Source organism: Oncorhynchus clarkii, chromosome 26 (assembly GCF_045791955.1).
Source record: "Oncorhynchus clarkii lewisi isolate Uvic-CL-2024 chromosome 26, UVic_Ocla_1.0, whole genome shotgun sequence".
NCBI lineage: Eukaryota > Metazoa > Chordata > Actinopteri > Salmoniformes > Salmonidae > Oncorhynchus > Oncorhynchus clarkii.
In genome coordinates this window covers 43021133-43040016 of record NC_092172.1, presented here as the reverse complement: position 1 = coordinate 43040016, position 18884 = coordinate 43021133, and the positions used below count along the sequence as shown (strand labels likewise).

The 18884-nt window shown below is 42.6% G+C and overlaps 1 protein-coding gene across 5 annotated transcripts; it reads left to right on the top strand.

The window, feature by feature from the left end:
* Positions 1-442: 442 nt before the first annotated feature.
* LOC139385002 (troponin I, fast skeletal muscle-like) lies at positions 443-18203 on the top strand. Of its 5 annotated transcripts, none has more exons than XR_011628899.1 (8): positions 4479-4618; positions 12003-12036; positions 12187-12223; positions 12816-12944; positions 13268-13357; positions 16731-16907; positions 17242-17668; positions 18105-18203. XR_011628899.1 is itself a non-coding variant. In XM_071129970.1 (7 exons), the coding sequence occupies exons 2-7, from the start codon at positions 12029-12031 to the stop codon at positions 17323-17325; spliced, it is 525 nt and encodes a 174-aa protein (XP_070986071.1). In that variant the 5' UTR covers positions 443-491; positions 12003-12028; the 3' UTR covers positions 17326-17974. The 5 variants fall into 5 exon arrangements, 2 of the variants coding, with proteins under 2 accessions (XP_070986071.1, XP_070986070.1); XR_011628901.1 differs by lacking the exon at positions 18105-18203 and adding an exon at positions 17981-18098 and having other exon boundaries at positions 17242-17542; XR_011628900.1 differs by lacking the exon at positions 18105-18203 and adding an exon at positions 17669-17974 and having other exon boundaries at positions 17242-17542.
* The last annotated feature ends 681 nt before the right edge of the window (positions 18204-18884 follow it).

The window sequence follows — 18884 nt, the reverse complement described above, 5'->3', positions numbered from 1 at the left end:
AAAACAGCAGCCAAGTACAAGGTGACTTGTTTTATTAGAGTGTGTATGAAGTTCCTCTGGAAGATGACTTTAAATGTAACTTTGGTCTCTAAAGGCGTAGATAAGAGATGTGGTAGTAGATTAATGTACAGTAAAGTTAGCTTTAAAAGGATCTATGTATCTACAGTCTGTCAGACTGAAGGTTCGGATGTGCTCTTGGAGAAAGGTCATGGCAACAATGCGGTTGAAATGTATTTTAGGACCTAAAAGGTCAGATATGGTGTGTTCTTAAAGGGGTAGTTCACCCCAATTTCAAAATGATTTATTTGTTTCCTTACCATGGTAGTTCATGCTATCTCAAATTCTAGCTATTTTCCCTGTAATGACTTTCTTCTTCTTGTTGTGAATTAATTGCAGGCCTCTCATTCGCCTGCAGGGTGGATACCAACCAAACGTTCCAGAATGTCTGAGTGGGTCTCTCTACATCTCATGTCACCCATTTCATCATTACAGTAAGACGACACCTGATGACACATATTTTGAAATTACTAGAATTGAATCACAGGTTGACTACCAACCGTTAACAAGAGTGTTAGGTAGACTGTCACAGCGGTGGTTACTGAACTCAATCACAGGTTGTCTACCAACCCTTCACAAGAGTGTTAGGTAGACTGTCACAGTGGTGGTTACTGAACTCAATCACAGGTTGACTACCAACCCTTCACAAGAGTGTAGAGTAGAATCAAGTGTGTTATAGCAGGGCTGGAGGTGAGGCCTGCAGGAGGGTATCTCTCCAGGAGGAGGTTGGTTAGAGCACTACTGGAGGTAAGGCCTGCAGGAGGGCAGCTCTCCAGGAGGAGGGCTGGTTAGAGCAGGACTGGAGGTAAGGCCTGCAGGAGGGCAGCTCTCCAGGAGGAGGCTGGTTAGAGCAGGACTGGAGGTAAGGCCTGCATGAGGGGGGCTCTCCAGGAGGAGGGCTGGTTAGAGCAGGGCTGGAGGTAAGGCCTGCAGGAGGGCTAATCTTGAGGAGCAGGGCTGGTTAGAGCACTACTGGAGGTAAGGCCTGCAGGAGGGTATCTTTCCAGGAGGAGGCTGGTTAGAGCACGGCTGGAGGTAAGGCCTGCAGGGCTGGTCACCCTGTCTATGGCTCCATCAGATAACACATTGACTGACAGGGAGACATTCAGGCTGTACCATCTGTTCTACAGAAGCATCTCTAACAGTTCACTATCTGCAGAAACACTGTGTTCAGTTAGAAGGGGTTCCTATTGAAAACACTGTTAGAAGGGGTTTCCTGTTGAAAACACTGTTAGAAGGGGTTTCCTATTGAAAACACTGTGTTCAGTTAGAAGGGGTTTCCTATTGAAAACACTGTTAGAAGGGGTTTCCTATTGAAAACACTGTGCTCAGTTAGAAGGGGTTTCCTATTGAAAACACTGTTAGAAGGGGTTTCCTATTGAAAACACTGTGTTCAGTTAGAAGGGGTTTCCTGTTGAAAACACTGTTAGAAGGGGTTTCCTATTGAAAACACTGTGCTCAGTTAGAAGGGGTTTCCTATTGAAAACACTGTGCTCAGTTAGAAGGGGTTTCCTATTGAAAACACTGTTAGAAGGGGTTTCCTATTGAAAACACTGTGCTCAGTTAGAAGGGGTTTCCTATTGAAAACACTGTTAGAAGGGGTTTCCTATTGAAAACACTGCTAGAAGGGGTTTCCCATTGAAAACACTGTGTTCAGTTAGAAGAGGTTTCCTATTGAAAACACTGTTAGAAGGGGTTTCCTATTGAAAACACTGTGCTCAGTTAGAAGGGGTTTCCTATTGAAAACACTGTTAGAAGGGGTTTCCTATTGAAAACACTGCTAGAAGGGGTTTACCATTGAAAACACTGTGTTCAGTTAGAAGAGGTTTCCTATTGAAAACACTGTTAGAAGGGGTTTCCTATTGAAAACACTGTGCTCAGTTAGAAGGGGTTTCCTATTGAAAACACTGTTAGAAGGGGTTTCCTATTGAAAACACTGTTAGAAGGGGTTTCCTATTGAAAACACTGCTAGAAGGGGTTTCCCATTGAAAACACTGTGTTCAGTTAGAAGAGGTTTCCTATTGAAAACACTGTTAGAAGGGGTTTCCTATTGAAAACACTGTGCTCAGTTAGAAGGGGTTTCCTATTGAAAACACTGTGCTCAGTTAGAAGGGGTTTCCTATTGAAAACACTGTGTTCAGTTAGAAGGGGTTTCCTGTTGAAAACACTGTGCTCAGTTAGAAGGGGTTTCCTATTGAAAAGCTAAATCAGATCACCTGAAACGTTCAGCAGTGAAGGGCTGATTTTTACTTTTACCTGATGAATTTTCTGGTCACGACATGGAGTCTTCTTGTTTCTACAGTTTACTACTTTACCAGCAAACAGGGACAATGGCTCGTCTTCAGAGGTAAGTATCAGGTTTGAAGGTAAGACACAGATGCAGACTGTGTCGAAGTAACAATGTTTATTTCAGCAACAGGCAAACGACAGGTCAAGGCAGGCAGGGGTCGATAACCAGAGTAGTGGGGGGAAAGGTACAGGACGGCAGGCAGGCTCAGGGTCATGGACAGACAGAGTGGTCAGGCAGGCAGGCTCAGGGTCAGGGACAGACAGAGTGGTCAGGCAGGCAGGCTCAGAGTCAGGGACATGCAGAGTGGTCAGGCAGGCTCAGGGTCAGGGACAGACAGAGTGGTCAGGCGGGCGGGCTCAGGGTCAGGGACAGACAGAGTGGTCAGGCGGGCGGGCTCAGGGTCAGGGACAGACAGAGTGGTCAGGCAGGCGGGCTCAGGGTCAGGGACAGACAGAGTGGTCAGGCAGGCGGGCTCAGGGTCAGGGACAGACAGAGTGGTCAGACAGGCGGGCTCAGAGTCAGGACAGGCAAGGGTCAAAACCAGGAAGGAGAAAAAAAGAGAGACTGGGGAAAAGCAGGAGCTGAGACAAGAAACGCTGGTTGACTTGACAAACTGGCAACAGACAAACAGAGAACACAGGTATAAATACCCAGGGGATAATTGGGAAGACTGGCGACACCTGGAGGGGGGTGGAGACACCTGGAGGGGGGTGGAGACAATCACAAGGACAGGTGAAACAGATCAGGGCGTGATAGTAAGTGTTGTATAAACTTTTTAAACAGGGAACATTCGTTCTGACATTTCAAGATTTCATTTTTTATTTATTTACATTTGAGATAATTTGTGTACTTGTTGACGTGTTACTGCGTTGTTAGGAGCCAGGAACATAATCGTCTAGCTACAGCCACTAGAACGTCTGCTATAACACCAATACACTTTCATTTTGGCTTTCCAAACAAACACGGAGCAATGGCTCGTCTTCAGAGGCAACTGTTGTTTAAACCGTTTCTCTAGTAGTATCTACCCAAGCATATTACTCCCACGTATCCTTAACCACTGTACAGAAACAGTACATCTGTTACAGTATAGTCCAACTCTAATCATATTTGTCCTATTTCACACATGTACACGTGTGTATTAATATACATGTGTGAAATGGAAATGTGTGTTTTTTTGTATATCCCAACACCCTCGGAGAGCCAGACACCCTCGGAGAGCCAGACACCCTCGGAGAGCCAGGTGACGTTTGAGGTAAAAATCCAAGAAAAAGTGATTTTTTTTTTCCAAAATAAAAGAAGGTTGAACTTATTCTCTATTAGTTCCATGAACATAATCAACTTAATCCCATGTCTCCAAATCAACCCTGGCCCCTTAGACGGTAACAATATATCCTCTTCATAGGTCTCCTTCTGAGTAGAGTAAACTTGGAAGTAAAGCCCACAGTGTGACGAGGTTGGGACTAGGTGGCATTACTCTCTGTCAGACAGGCAGGGGGCAGCACTATGTCAATAAGTCATAAAAGAAGAATAACAGTCTTGAAGCCTGGGGTTATTTATATGAAGGGATCCTGAGGGCAGAGTGGCTGCAGCCTGTCAAGTGAAGGGATGGGTAGGTGTCTGTGCCTGAGGGAGAGGGTGGCATGGTGGGGGAACTGGGGGGTGGGTGGCAGGGTGGGGAGGGAAGGGGCAGGGTGGGGAGGGAAGGGGCAGGGTGGGGGCACTGGGGAGTGGAGGGGCAGGGTGGGGGCACTGGGTAGTGGAGGGGCAGGGTGGGGGCACTGGGGAGTGGAGGGGCAGGGTGGGGGAACTGGGGAGTGGAGGGGCAGGGTGGGGGAACTGGGGGGTGGGTGGCAGGGTGGGGAGGGAAGGGGCAGGGTGGGGAGGGAAGGGGCAGGGTGGGGGCACTGGGGAGTGGAGGGGCAGGGTGGGGAGGGAAGGGGCAGGGTGGGGGCACTGGGGAGTGGAGGGGCAGGGTGGGGGCACTGGGTAGTGGAGGGGCAGGGTGGGGGCACTGGGGAGTGGAGGGGCAGGGTGGGGCCACTGGGGGGGGGGGGGTGAGATAGACTTTCAGAAGAGTGTCGGCCCATTGGTCTGGGTTGGTCTTCAAGTCCATAAAGAGTTAGGCAGGATAGTGCTGAGCCATCACTGGACAGCATTAAAACAACCGTCTGTCCAGGGCTGCGTTACAGCCACCCACCGCAGCCCTCCTCTCTGCCACTGCAGTCCCACGTTCTGTACCACTACTGCCCTGTTGGCCGGATTAACTCATAGGTGAGCCTCCCTGTTCTGTCTGATCCTCTCTGGTCTGCCTGATCCTGTCTGGTCTGTTTGATCCTCTCTGGTCTGTCTGATCCTCTCTGTTCTGTCTGATCCTCTCTGTTCTGCCTGATCCTCTCTGTTCTGTCTGATCCTCTCTGGTCTGTCTGATCCTCTCTGTTCTGTCTGATCCTGTCTGATCATCTCTGTTCTGTCTGATCCTGTCTGGTCTGCCTGATCCTCTGTTCTGTCTGATCCTCTCTGGTCTGCCTGATCCTCTCTGTTCTGTCTGATCCTCTCTGTTCTGTCTGATCCTCTCTGGTCTGTCTGATCCTGTCTGATCATCTCTGTTCTGTCTGATCCTGTCTGGTCTGCCTGATCCTCTGTTCTGTCTGATCCTCTCTGGTCTGCCTGATCCTCTCTGGTCTGCCTGATCCTCTCTGGTCTGCCTGATCCTCTCTGTTCTGTTTGATCCTCTCTGTTCTTTCTGATCCTCTCTGTTCTGTCTGATCCTCTCTGGTCTGTCTGATCCTGTCTGATCATCTCTGTTCTGTCTGATCCTGTCTGGTCTGCCTGATCCTCTCTGTTCTGTCTGGTCCTGTATTTGGCTCCATCCATCTTCCCATCAATTTTAACCATCTTCCCTGTCCCTGCTGAAGAAAAGCAGGCCCAAACCATGATGCTGCCACCACCATGTTTGACAGTGGGGATGGTGTGTTCAGGGTGATGAGCTGTGTTGCTTTTACGCCAAACATAACGTTTTGCATTGTTGCCAAAAAGTTCAATTTTGGTTTCATCTGACCAGAGCACCTTCTTCCACATGTTTGGTGTGTCTCCCAGGTGGCTTGTGGCAAACTTTAAACAACACTTTTTATGGATATCTTTAAGAAATGGCTTTATTCTTGCCACTCTTCCATAAAGGCCAGATTTGTGCAATATACGACTGATTGTTGTCTTATGGACAGAGTCTCCCACCTCAGCTGTAGATCTCTGCAGTTCATCCAGAGTGATCATGGGCCTCTTGGCTGCATCTCTGATCAGTCTTCTCCTTGTATGAGCTGAAAGTTTAGAGGGACGGCCAGGTCTTGGTAGATTTTTCTGTGGTCTGATACTCCTTCCATTTCAATATTATCGCTTGCACAGTGCTCCTTGGGATGTTTAAAGCTTGGGAAATATTTTTGTATCCAAATCCGGCTTTAAACTTCTTCACAACAGTATCTCGGACCTGCCTGGTGTGTTCCTTGTTCTTCATGATGCTCTTTGCACTTTTAACGGACCTCTGAGACTATCACAGTGCAGGTGCATTTATACGGAGACTTGATTACACACAGGTGGATTGTATTTATCATCATTAGTCATTTAGGTCAACATTGGATCATTCAAAGATCCTCACTGAACTTCTGGAGAGAGTTTGCTGCACTGAAAGTAAAAGGGGCTGAATAATTTTGCACGCCCAATTTTTCAGTTTTTGATTTGTTAAAAAAGTTTGAAATATCCAATAAATGTCGTTCCACTTCATGATTGTGTCCCACTTGTTGTTGATTCTTCACAAAATAATACAGTTTTATATCTTTATGTTTGAAGCCTGAAATGTGGCAAAAGGTCGCAAAGTTCAAGGGGGCCGAATACTTTCGCAAGGCACTGTATGTAGGCTATCTGTGGTTCACTAACATATGTAGGCTATTTGTGGTTCACTAACATATGTAGGCTATCTGTGGTTCACTAACATATGTAGGCTATCTGTGGTTCACTAACATATGTAGGCTATCTGTGGTTCACTAACATATGTAGGCTATCTGTGGTTCACTAACATATGTAGGCTATCTGTGGTTCACTAACATATGTAGGCTATCTGTGGTTCTGGCTTCATATCGCTGGTGTTTCACTATACGTTTAAAAAAAATAATATCTATTGTTTAGTGATCTATTTAAATTACATGTATTTTCTATGTTATTCTTATGATCACAAAACAGTGAGAATGTGACAGCCTGTCGTGTCTGTAGAGTAATACTCGGTAATACTCAGTAATACTCGGTAATACTCAGGAATACCCAGGAATACTTGGCAATACTCAGTAATACTCGGTAATACTCAGTAATACTCGGTAATACTCTGTAATACTCGGCAATACTCAGTAATACTCTGTAATACTCAGTAATACTCGATAATACTCGGTAATACTCGGTAATGCTCGGTGATTGTAGGCAATATGCGGTAATACTCGGTAATACGCAGTAATAGTCAGTAATACTCGATAATAGTCAGTAATACTCGGTAATACTCGGTAATAGTCGGTAATAGTCGGTAATAGTCAGTATTAGTCAGTAATTGTCAGTATTAGTCGGTAATAATCAGTAATACTCAGTAATAGTCAGTAATACTCTGTAATAGTCAGTATTATTCAGTAATAGTCGGTAATAATCAGTAATTCTCAGTAATAGTCAGTAATACTCGGTAATAGTCGGTAATAGTCAGTATTAGTCAGTATTAGTCAGTAATTGTCAGTAATAGTCGGTAATAGTTGGTAATAGTCAGTGATACTCAGTAATAGTCAGTAATACTCAATAATACTCAGTAATACTCAATAATACTCAGTAATAGTCAGTAATACTCAATAATACTCAGTAATACACAATAATACTCAGTAATACTCTGTATTGCTCTGTATTGCTCTGTATTACTCGGTAATAGTCAGTAATACTCAATTATACTCAGTAATAATCCAAGCATTACACTGAATAGGAACATTAATTTCCTCTTTGAAGTTGAAGACCTTTAGGAAAAATCTTAGGCACTTGGGAACGTGTCCTGGCTGAAGGTTGTTTGTTTCTGTCTGTAACAGCCAAGTCGTGGTGAGAACCGCTGATACCTCACACAGTATCAGATCTTAATGTCAATCAGGAGACGTATAGCTAAACTTAGCTGCTAGTTTCATTCCCCATGTCTCTTTTCAGTGTTTTCATGTATTGTCCACTGTTTGTCAGTTGACAGAAAAATGATAGAAAACATAGATGTACAATTTGAATAGAAAATAATTTATTTAGTGACGTAACACCTTGGATACTTTATGCCCAACCTTTTTGCTTTATGTTAAACTTGTTGATGATGATGATGACGACTTTGTAACATAGTGGTCCCTGGGGGAGGCATAGACTCTTCCTGGCTGTTTCCCAACCGGCCGTGATTGGGAGTTTAAAAAACACATATATATATATTTATTTCACTTTTATTTAACCAGGTGCGACAAAAACAACAATCACAGAGTTACACATGGGATAAACAAACGTACAGTCAATAACACAATAGAAAAATCTGTATACAGTGTGTGCAAATGAAGTAAGGAGGTAAGGCAATAAATAGGCCAATAGTGGCGAAGTAATTACAATTTAGCAATTTACACTGGAGTGATATATGTGCAGATGAGGATGTGCAAGTAGAAATACTGGTGTGCAAAAGAGCAGAAAATAAATATGGGGATGAGGAGGGTAGTGGTTTGGATGGGTTATTTACAGATGGACTGTGTACAGCTGCAGCGATTGGTAAGCTGCTCTGACAGCTGACACTTAAAGTTAGTGAGGGAGATATAAGTCTCCAACTTCAGTGATTTTTGCAATTCGTTCCAGTCACTGGAAGGAAAGGCGGCCAAAGGAGGTGTGGGCTTTGTGGATGACCAGTGAAATATACCTGCTGGAGCGTGTGCTACGGGTGGGTGTTGCTATGGTGACCAGTGAGCTGAGATAAGCTATACCTAACAAAGACTTATAGATGACCTGGATCCAGCGGGTTTGGCGATGAATATGTAGCGAGGACCAGCCAATGAGAGCATACAGGTCGCAGTGGTGGGTGGTATATGGGGCTTTGGTGACAAAATGGATGGCACTGTGATAGACTGCATCCAATTTGCTGAGTAGAGTGTTGGAGGCTATTTTGTAAATTATGTCGCCGAAGTCGAGGATCGGTAGGATGGTCAGTTTTACGAGGGTATGTTTGGCAGCATGAGTGAAGGAGGCTTTGTTGCGATATAGGAAGCCGATACTAAATTTAACTTTGGATTGGAGATGTTTAATATGAGTCTGGAAGGAGAGTTTACAGTCTAGCCAGATACGTAGGTATTTATAGTTGTCCACATATTCTAAATCAGAACCGTCCCGTAGGGCTCCACACAATTGGCCCAGCGCGGTCCGGGTTTGACCGGGGTAGAATTTGTTCTTAACTGACTTGCCTAGTTAAATAAAGGTTAAATAAAATAAAATATAAAATAAATAGACTTATTGTATGTGTATGATACCAATGCATGCTTACCTTAGTAGCCTACTAATAGAAAGAGTTCCTAGTATGATCCCTGGCCAAGGGAAGAATTCTCCCTGACCAAGGGAAGAATGCTCCCTGGCCAAGGGAAGAATGCTCCCTGACCAAGGGAAGAATGCTCCCTGGCCAAGGGAAGAATGCTCCCGGACCAAGGGAAGAATGCTCCCTGACCAAGGGAAGAATGCTCCCAGACCAAGGGAAGAATGCTCCCTGACCAAGGGAAGAATGCTCCCTGACCAAGAGAAGGATGCTCCCTGACCAAGAGAAGGATGTCTACATGCTATATTGCCTCTGATCATCACGTTGTGCTCAGTTGAGTCATGTTACTGCATGGTGGAAACACACTTTGAACCAGGCTCTCATGTTGTGGAGACTGGCTTTAGTCATTTGTAAAAGCTGTTTTGCTTGTTGGGTTGATTGATCATCTAGAACTGAATCTAATGTAGTCTAGTGACTCAGTAGATTCACCACAAGCGGTCATGTCATGTCTTTAATAGTTGGCTGTTGATAGATTTTATGGAGGCTGTTTTTAGTACTCACTCTTATTGTGTAATTGAGATCTGAAACCTGACAGAAAACTCTTCTAGAAGGCTCCAGGGACTGCATCCCAAATGGCAGCCTATTCCCTATATAGTGCACAGGCCCTGGTCAAAAGTAGTGCACTATATAGGGAATAGGGTGCCATTGGACTCTGGTCAAAAGTAGTGCGCTATATAGGGAATAGGGTGCCATTGGACTCTGGTCCAAAGTAGTGCACTATATAGAGAATAGGGTGCCATAATGGAGGCAAAAAGGCAAATTCTTAGATTTGTGAACTTTTCACAAACTTCTCACCAGGTGGCAGTATGCACACAAAACTGTGGACTGGTGTAGTGCTTTAAACACACCACCATGGGGAGTGAGGGGGTTAGACAACAGCCACAACGGCTGCCTTTACACAGGCAGAACAATTCTGAGCTTTTGCCTAACTATTGGCTAAAGAGTTGATCTGATTGGTTTAAAGAGTTGATCTGATTGGTTTAAAGAGTTGATCTGATTGGTTTAAAGAGTTGATCTGATTGGTTTAAAGAGTTGATCTGATTGGTCAAAAGATCAATAAGTGGGGGGAAAAGATCAGAATTGGGCTGCATGTGTAAACGCAGCCATAGTAATCCGATCCACCACTCTGGCGTTTAGGGGAGAAAGTTGGATTATGATCATTGGAGACTAGGACTGGCCACCCCACATAGCCTGGTTCCTCTCTAGGTTTCTAATCTCTACCCCACATAGCCTGGTTCCTCTCTAGGTTTCTAATCTCCACCCCACATAGCCTGGTTCCTCTCTAGGTTTCTAATCTCCACCCCACATAGCCTATTTCCTCTCTAGGTTTCTAATCTCCACCCCTCATAGCCTGGTTCCTCTCTAGGTTTCTTAACTCCACCCCTCATAGCCTGGTTCCTCTCTAGGTTTCTTAACTCCACCCCTCATAGCCTGGTTCCTCTCTAGGTTTCTAATCTCCACCCCACATAGCCTGGTTCCTCTCTAGGTTTCTTAACTCCACCCCTCATAGCCTGGTTCCTCTCTAGGTTTCTAATCTCCACCCCTCATAGCCTGGTTCCTCTCTAGGTTTCTAATCTCCACCCCACATAGCCTGGTTCCTCTCTAGGTTTCTAATCTCCACCCCACATAGCCTGGTTCCTCTCTAGGTTTCTAATCTCCACCCCTCATAGCCTGGTTCCTCTCTAGGTTTCTAATCTCCACCCCACATAGCCTGGTTCCTCTCTAGGTTTCTAATCTCCACCCCACATAGCCTGGTTCCTCTCTAGGTTTCTACTCTCCACCCGGCACAGCCAGAAGAGGACTGGCCACCCCACATAGCCTGGTTCCTCTCTAGGTTTCTAATCTCCACCCGGCACAGCCAGAAGAGGACTGGCCACCCCACATAGCCTGGTTCCTCTCTAGGTTTCTAATCTCCACCCGGCACAGCCAGAAGAGGACTGGCCACCCCACATAGCCTGGTTCCTCTCTAGGTTTCTAATCTCCACCCGGCACAGCCAGAAGAGGACTGGCCACCCCACATAGCCTGGTTCCTCTCTAGGTTTCTAATCTCCACCCGGCACAGCCAGAAGAGGACTGGCCACCCCACATAGCCTGGTTCCTCTCTAGGTTTCTAATCTCCACCCGGCACAGCCAGAAGAGGACTGGCCACCCCACATAGCCTGGTTCCTCTCTAGGTTTCTAATCTCCACCCGGCACAGCCAGAAGAGGACTGGCCACCCCACATAGCCTGGTTCCTCTCTAGGTTTCTAATCTCCACCCTGCACAGCCAGAAGAGGACTGGCCACCCCACATAGCCTGGTTCCTCTCTAGGTTTCTAATCTCCACCCGGCACAGCCAGAAGAGGACTGGCCACCCCTCAGAGCCTGGTTCCTCTCTAGGTTTCTTCCTAGGTTTTGGCCTTTCTAGGGAGTTTTTCCTAGCCACCGTGCTTCTACACCTGCATTGCTTGCTGTTTGGGGTTTTAGGCTGGGTTTCTGTACAGCACTTTGAGATATCAGCTGATGTACGAAGGGCTATATAAATACATTTGATTTGATTTAGTGTGCTATGAAGGGAATAGGGCTCTGGTCTATTGTAGAATCACTATATAGGGAATAGGGCTCTGGTCTATAGTAGTGCACTATATAGCGAATAGGGTGCCATTTGGCATTCCCTCCTGCTCTCAATCTTCATCACATGACTCTGGACCCGCGGATCTCATGACAGACAATTGGTTCTTTGTTCAGAATTCCTGGATTTGGGGAATAGTTACCTCAGTACAATATAACAATAGACTTGGGCCCTTGTTAGTCCAGTACAATAGCTTTGGGGCCTACAGCACTTTGAGATATCAGCTGATGTACGAAGGGCTATATAAATACATTTGATTTGATTTGTTGATTTGGTTGTTAAGTAAAGGAACAAGGAACGTGATAGGGGATCATTCTTGGGAACTGGCTTATGTGTGTCATGGCTGCCGTACAACTTTGTGTCGTTTTTCATTGGATGGAATTCACTGTTAAAAAACCAGCAGAATATAATTTAACTGTAGTGTTTTTACTTCTTCCTCAGAACGGTGAAAAGACCAAACAGACATCATGTCTGAGTGAGTAAAAGTGGATTTCAACATTAGGAACAAGTTTACAGAATATTTTTTTGCATATATCCAGAATTGTATTTCTTGTATATCAAAATGGTCATACCTGTTCCTGAACAACAAGAGAATGACATTAATTGTACTCACTCTTTCTGACAGGAAAAAGATGTCATCGAGCCGCAAGCATCATCTGAAGGTAACCAACGGCAACTTCCATGACCTCTTCATGACCTCTCTAAGATTCTATCCAGCTAGTGACTCAACAGAGATCTTAAATAAACAGCTTAGAGATCTCTTACCTCTTTAAACATTATGACAAAAATACCACTTGTGATTTGTACGTTTTTACAAACAATCCAACCACTTTTTGATAACAAATTTTATATTAACAAATCAAAAATATAAAAGACAATCACTGCTTTGAGGTCTTTCCCTTTAGTAAGACTTGACTATTTTAAAAACAAAAACAAACTACATTTTAAGTGAGAATAGGCATTGGTCTGAAGCTGAAAAACAGTGATTCACATGAGCACCGCAATGCCTGTTCCACCCATGCTCTACCAAGGTTTTCCAGCCCACAGCTTTGACCTACTACAGTAACTATGTTGGTATGGTACTTCCAGCTATGTGTAGGCAGGTTTCTTAGGATTCAACCCTTCTACCGTACCTAGATCAACACTCCAATTGAAATATAAATGTCATGTAAATGTCTGTAAAAATGCTTCAGATAATTCATCTTTCAAGTACGTAAAAAAAAAAAAAGTTTCTGTGTTGTTGCTGTCCCCCAGAGCCTGATGCTCCAGATCGCCCAGGAACTGATAGCGGAAGAGGAAGCCCAGTCTTTAGAGGACAGGAAGCAGTACATGAGTGAAAATATCACTCCCCTGCAGCTCACAGGATCCATTGCAGAACTCCAGGTATCACACAGGCTGCGTTGAGACAGACAGCCCAATTCTCATCATTTTATTCATTAATTGTTCTGTTGACCAATCAGCTCTGAAAAATATTTGATATGAAAAGACCTGATGTGATTGGTCAATAGACCTATTAGTAGAAAAAATATATCAGAATTGGGCTGTCTGTGTTAATGCCAGTTGTAGTTATTGTTTCCTTTCACAATATAGCAGTACAATTGGATTGCATTTTACACTATTAATATCCCTTTTAACAACATTGTTTGTAATGTAACACATTGGCTGTCTGTCTCGTGTTATGAGTCGCTGTGATTGTCTCTGAACAGGACCTGTGTAAGAAGATGCACCAGAAGATTGATGTGATAGATGAGGAGAGATACGACCTGGGCAGCAAAGTTGGCAAAAGTGACAAAGAGGTGGGGTTATATCTGATCTGTAATGATAAAGAGGTGGGGTTATATCTGATATACTGTAATGATAATGAGGTGGGGTTATATCTGATCTGTAATGATAAAGAGGTTGGGTTATATCTGATCTGTAATGATAAAGAGGTGGGGTTATATCTGATCTGTAATGATAAAGAGGTGGGGTTATATCTGATATACTGTAATGATAAAGAGGTGGGGTTATATCTGATCTGTATTGATAAAGAGGTGGGGTTATATCTGATCTGTAATGATAAAGAGGTGGGGTTATATCTGATCTGTAATGATAAAGAGGTGGGGTTATATCTGATATACTGTAATGATAAAGAGGTGGTGTTATATCTGATATACTGTACTGATAAAGAGGTGGGGTTATATCTGATATACTGTAATGATAAAGAGGTGGGGTTATATCTGATATACTGTAATGATAAAGAGGTGGGGTTATATCTGATATACTGTACTGATAAAGAGGTGGGGTTATATCTGATATACTGTAATGATAAAGAGGTGGGGTTATATCTGATCTGTAATGATAAAGAGGTGGGGTTATATCTGATCTGTAATGATAAAGAGGTGGGGTTATATCTGATCTGTAATGATAAAGAGGTGTGGTTATATCTGATCTGTAATGATAAAGAGGTGGGGTTATATCTGATATACTGTACTGATAAAGAGGTGGGGTTATATCTGATCTGTAATGATAAAGAGGTGGGGTTATATCTGATCTGTAATGATAAAGAGGTGGGGTTATATCTGATCTGTAATGATAAAGAGGTGGTGTTATATCTGATCTGTATTGGTAAAGAGGTGGGGTTATATCTGATCTGTAATGATAAAGAGGTGGAGTTATATCTGATCTGTAATGATAAAGAGGTGGGGTTATATCTGATATCCTGTAATGATAAAGAGGTGGGGTTATATCTGATCTGTAATGATAAAGAGGTGGGGTTATATCTGATCTGTAATGATAATGAGGTGGGGTTATATCTGATCTGTAATGATAAAGAGGTGGGGTTATATCTGATCTGTAATGATAGAGGTGGGGTTATATCTGATCTGTAATGATAAAGAGGTGGGGTTATATCTGATCTGTAATGATAAAGAGGTGGGGTTATATCTGATCTGTAATGATAAAGAGGTGGGGTTATATCTGATATGTAATGATAAAGAGGTGGGGTTATATCTGATATACTGTACTGATAAAGAGGTGGGGTTATATCTGATCTGTAATGATAAAGAGGTGTGGTTATATCTGATCTGTAATGATAAAGAGGTGGGGTTATATCTGATATACTGTACTGATAAAGAGGTGGGGTTATATCTGATCTGTAATGATAAAGAGGTGGGGTTATATCTGATATACTGTAATGATAATGAGGTAGGGTTATATCTGATCTGTAATGATAAAGAGGTGGGGTTATATCTGATCTGTAATGATAAAGAGGTGGGGTTATATCTGATATACTGTACTGATAAAGAGGTGGGGTTATATCTGATCTGTAATGATAAAGAGGTGGGGTTATATCTGATCTGTAATGATAAAGAGGTGGGGTTATATCTGATCTGTAATGATAAAGAGGTGGGGTTATATCTGATCTGTAATGATAAAGAGGTGGGGTTATATCTGATATCCTGTAATGATAAAGAGGTGGGGTTATATCTGATCTGTAATGATAAAGAGGTGGGGTTATATCTGATCTGTAATGATAAAGAGGTAGGGTTATATCTGATCTGTAATGATAAAGAGGTGGGGTTATATCTGATCTGTAATGAGAAAGAGGTGAGGTTATATCTGATCTGTAATGATAAAGAGGTGGGGTTATATCTGATCTGTAATGATAAAGAGGTGGGGTTATATCTGATCTGTATTGATAAAGAGGTGGGGTTATATCTGATCTGTAATGATAATGAGGTGGGGTTATATCTGATCTGTAATGATAAAGAGGTGGGGTTATATCTGATCTGTAATGACAAAGAGGTGGGGTTATATCTGATCTGTAATGATAAAGAGGTGGGGTTATATCTGATATACTGTATTGATAAAGAGGTGGGGTTATATCTGATCTGTAATGATAAAGAGGTGGGGTTATATCTGATCTGTATTGGTAAAGAGGTGGGGTTATATCTGATATACTGTAATGATAAAGAGGTGGGGTTATATCTGATCTGTAATGATAAAGAGGTAGGGTTATATCTGATCTGTAATGATAAAGAGGTGGGGTTATATCTGATCTGTAATGATAAAGAGGTGGGGTTATATCTGATATCCTGTAATGATAATGAGGTAGGGTTATATCTGATCTGTAATGATAAAGAGGTGGGGTTATATCTGATCTGTAATGATAAAGAGGTGGGGTTATATCTGATCTGTAATGATAAAGAGGTGGAGTTATATCTGATATACTGTACTGATAAAGAGGTGGGGTTATATCTGATCTGTAATGATAAAGAGGTGGGGTTATATCTGATCTGTAATGATAAAGAGGTGGGGTTATATCTGATCTGTAATGATAAAGAGGTGGGGTTATATCTGATCTGTAATGATAAAGAGGTGGGGTTATATCTGATCTGTAATGATAATGAGGTGGGGTTATATCTGATCTGTAATGATAAAGAGGTGGGGTTATATCTGATATACTGTAATGATAAAGAGGTGGGGTTATATCTGATCTGTAATGATAAAGAGGTGGGGTTATATCTGATCTGTAATGATAAAGAGGTGGAGTTATATCTGATATACTGTACTGATAAAGAGGTGGGGTTATATCTGATCTGTAATGATAAAGAGGTGGGGTTATATCTGATCTGTAATGATAAAGAGGTGGGGTTATATCTGATATACTGTAATGATAAAGAGGTGGGGTTAGATCTGATATACTGTAATGATAAAGAGGTGGGGTTATATCTGATCTGTAATGATAATGAGGTAGGGTTATATCTGATCTGTAATGATAAAGAGGTGGGGTTATATCTGCTCTGTACTGATAAAGAGGTGGGGTTATATCTGATATACTGTAATGATTAAGAGAGGTTATATCTGATATGTGGTGTGCGTGTAGTTTGTTTAGTCTGTCTCTCTGTCTCTCTCTCTCGCTCTCTCTCTCTCTATCTCTCTCTGTCTCTCTCTATCTCTCTCTCTCTCTCTCTCTCTCTCTCTGTCTCTCTCTCTCTCTCTCGCTCTCTGTCTCTCTCTATCTCTCTATCTCTCTCTCTCTCTGTCTCTCTCTCTCTGTCTCTCTCTATCTCTCTCTCGCTCTCTGTCTCTGTCTCTCTCTATCTCTCTCTGTCTCTCTCTCTCTCTCTCTCTGTCTCTCTCTCTCTGTCTCTCTCTCTCTCTCTCTCTCTCTCTCTATCGGTTCAGATTGAGGATCTGCAGATTAAAGTACAAGACCTGAAGGGAAAGTTCAAGAAGCCCGTCCTGAAGAAAGTCCGCATGTCTGCTGATGCTATGCTCCAGGCTCTGCTGGGCTCCAAACACAAGGTGTCCATGGATCTGAGGTCCAACCTGAAGCAAGTCAAGAAGGAGGTCAAGGAAGAGGTAGGGTTGCTTCCAAATACTATAACTTAAAATCAGTTGAGTTCGTTGTATGAGCGTTCAAGAGGATCCCACTGCTGACACCAAATGTTATATTACAAATAATGTGAGTGTAATCTGATACATTAACAAGTGGTGAAACTACTGCTATAGTGTAAACACTGTATTTCACCCCAGCACTCTAATGTGGATGATTCTGAGTCGTTGTTTTTTTTATTTGGGATTAATTGTTGTATTACTCAAATGCACAAAGAAACAAACATACATGGATCCAACACAACAACTATACGACTACTACACGACTACTATATTTGATCTGCTTCTCTTCCCCCCTCAGGACAAAGAATCTGTGGGCGACTGGCGTAAGAACATCGAAGACAAATCAGACAGAAAGAAGATGTTTGAGACTGCTAAGGAGTAGATGTTCCTGGAGTTCCAGACAGGAAGATGTTTGAGACTGCTAAGGAGTAGATGTTCCTGGAGTTCCAGACAGGAAGATGTTTGTGACGGCTTGAACAACCTTCTGCCTTTGGTTACGAAGTTATACAGTTACTACTCGTTTGTTTGTTTGTTTGTTTTTCGTCTCTGGCTAAATTCATCTAAGATGTAGTTCCATCTCTCTAGGACTGTTGTGACAGGTGTTAATGAATAGTTATGGTATCTAAGAGGTAATTCCATCTCACTGGGACTGTTGTAAACAGATGTTAATGAATTGTTATGATATCTAAGAGGTAGTTCCATCTCCCTGGGACTGTTGTAAACAGGTGTTAATGAATTGTTATGGTATCTAAGAGGTAGTTCCATCTCTCTAGGACTGTTGTAAACAGATGTTAATGAATTGTTATGGTATCTAAGAGGTAGATCCATCTCTCTAGGACTGTTGTGACAGGTGTTAATGGATTGTTATGGGATCTAAGAGGTAGTTCCATCTCTCTAGGACTGTTGTAATCAGATGTTAATTATTTTTTATGGTATCTAAGAGGTAGTTCCATCTCTCTAGGACTGTTGTGACAGGTGTTAATGGATTGTTATGGGATCTAAGAGGTAGTTCCATCACTCTAGGACTGTTGTGACAGGTGTTAATGAATTGTTATGGTATCTAAGAGGTAGTTCCATCACTCTAGGACTGTTGTGACAGGTGTTAATGAATTGTTATGGTATCTAAGAGATAGTTCCATCACTCTAGGACTGCTGTGACAGGTGTTAATGTGTGTAATCAAAACAATCTGTAGTTCTGTTAAGTAATTTTGTTCCAATTCAATTTCTGAAAATAAATGATTTGCTGAAAAAAAAACACGATTTATTTTGTGTATGGCTTTCTGCTACAAGAGATAATTGAATTTCCCACAGCTGTTATAGCATCACCTATGTCTGCTTTGAAATATTTTGTAGTCAAAGGGAAACTTTCTATCAGGAATGAGGTGGACATAATCCCAAACCACATTATGGAATTCTGATTTTGGGGGATTATTTTATTGAATTGATGATGCCAGCATGGAATAGTTTAGAGTTCAGGTGGTAATCTCTGAATAACAGTACCAGATGTTGCCAGATGTATAACAGTACCAGATGTTACCATAAGTTTCTATTACTCAACATAATATGGTGTTTGAGAACACAGTGAACCATAGGTTACACCAAGACAATCAGATCCTACTTTTTCATACAAAATACTTAATGTAAAATGTATTCTTCAACAATAAAAACATGTTTATTTTTTTAGATAAGTCAATATTACCTATATAGTACATTTCCAATGACTAAATACTATCATGACTACTTTGATATCCAATCAGTACTTTCTCTTCCTCTTTACAGGTTAGCTTGAGGTTGAAAATGTTGAAGACTAATAACTGAGGAGCAAGTGGTGAAGACAACGTGGTGTGACTTGTCTGGACTCTGGATCTGAGAGCCAACTGGAGCAGACAGGAGGGAGGAGAACTAGGAGAGGAGGGAGGAGAACTAGAAGAGGAGGGAGGA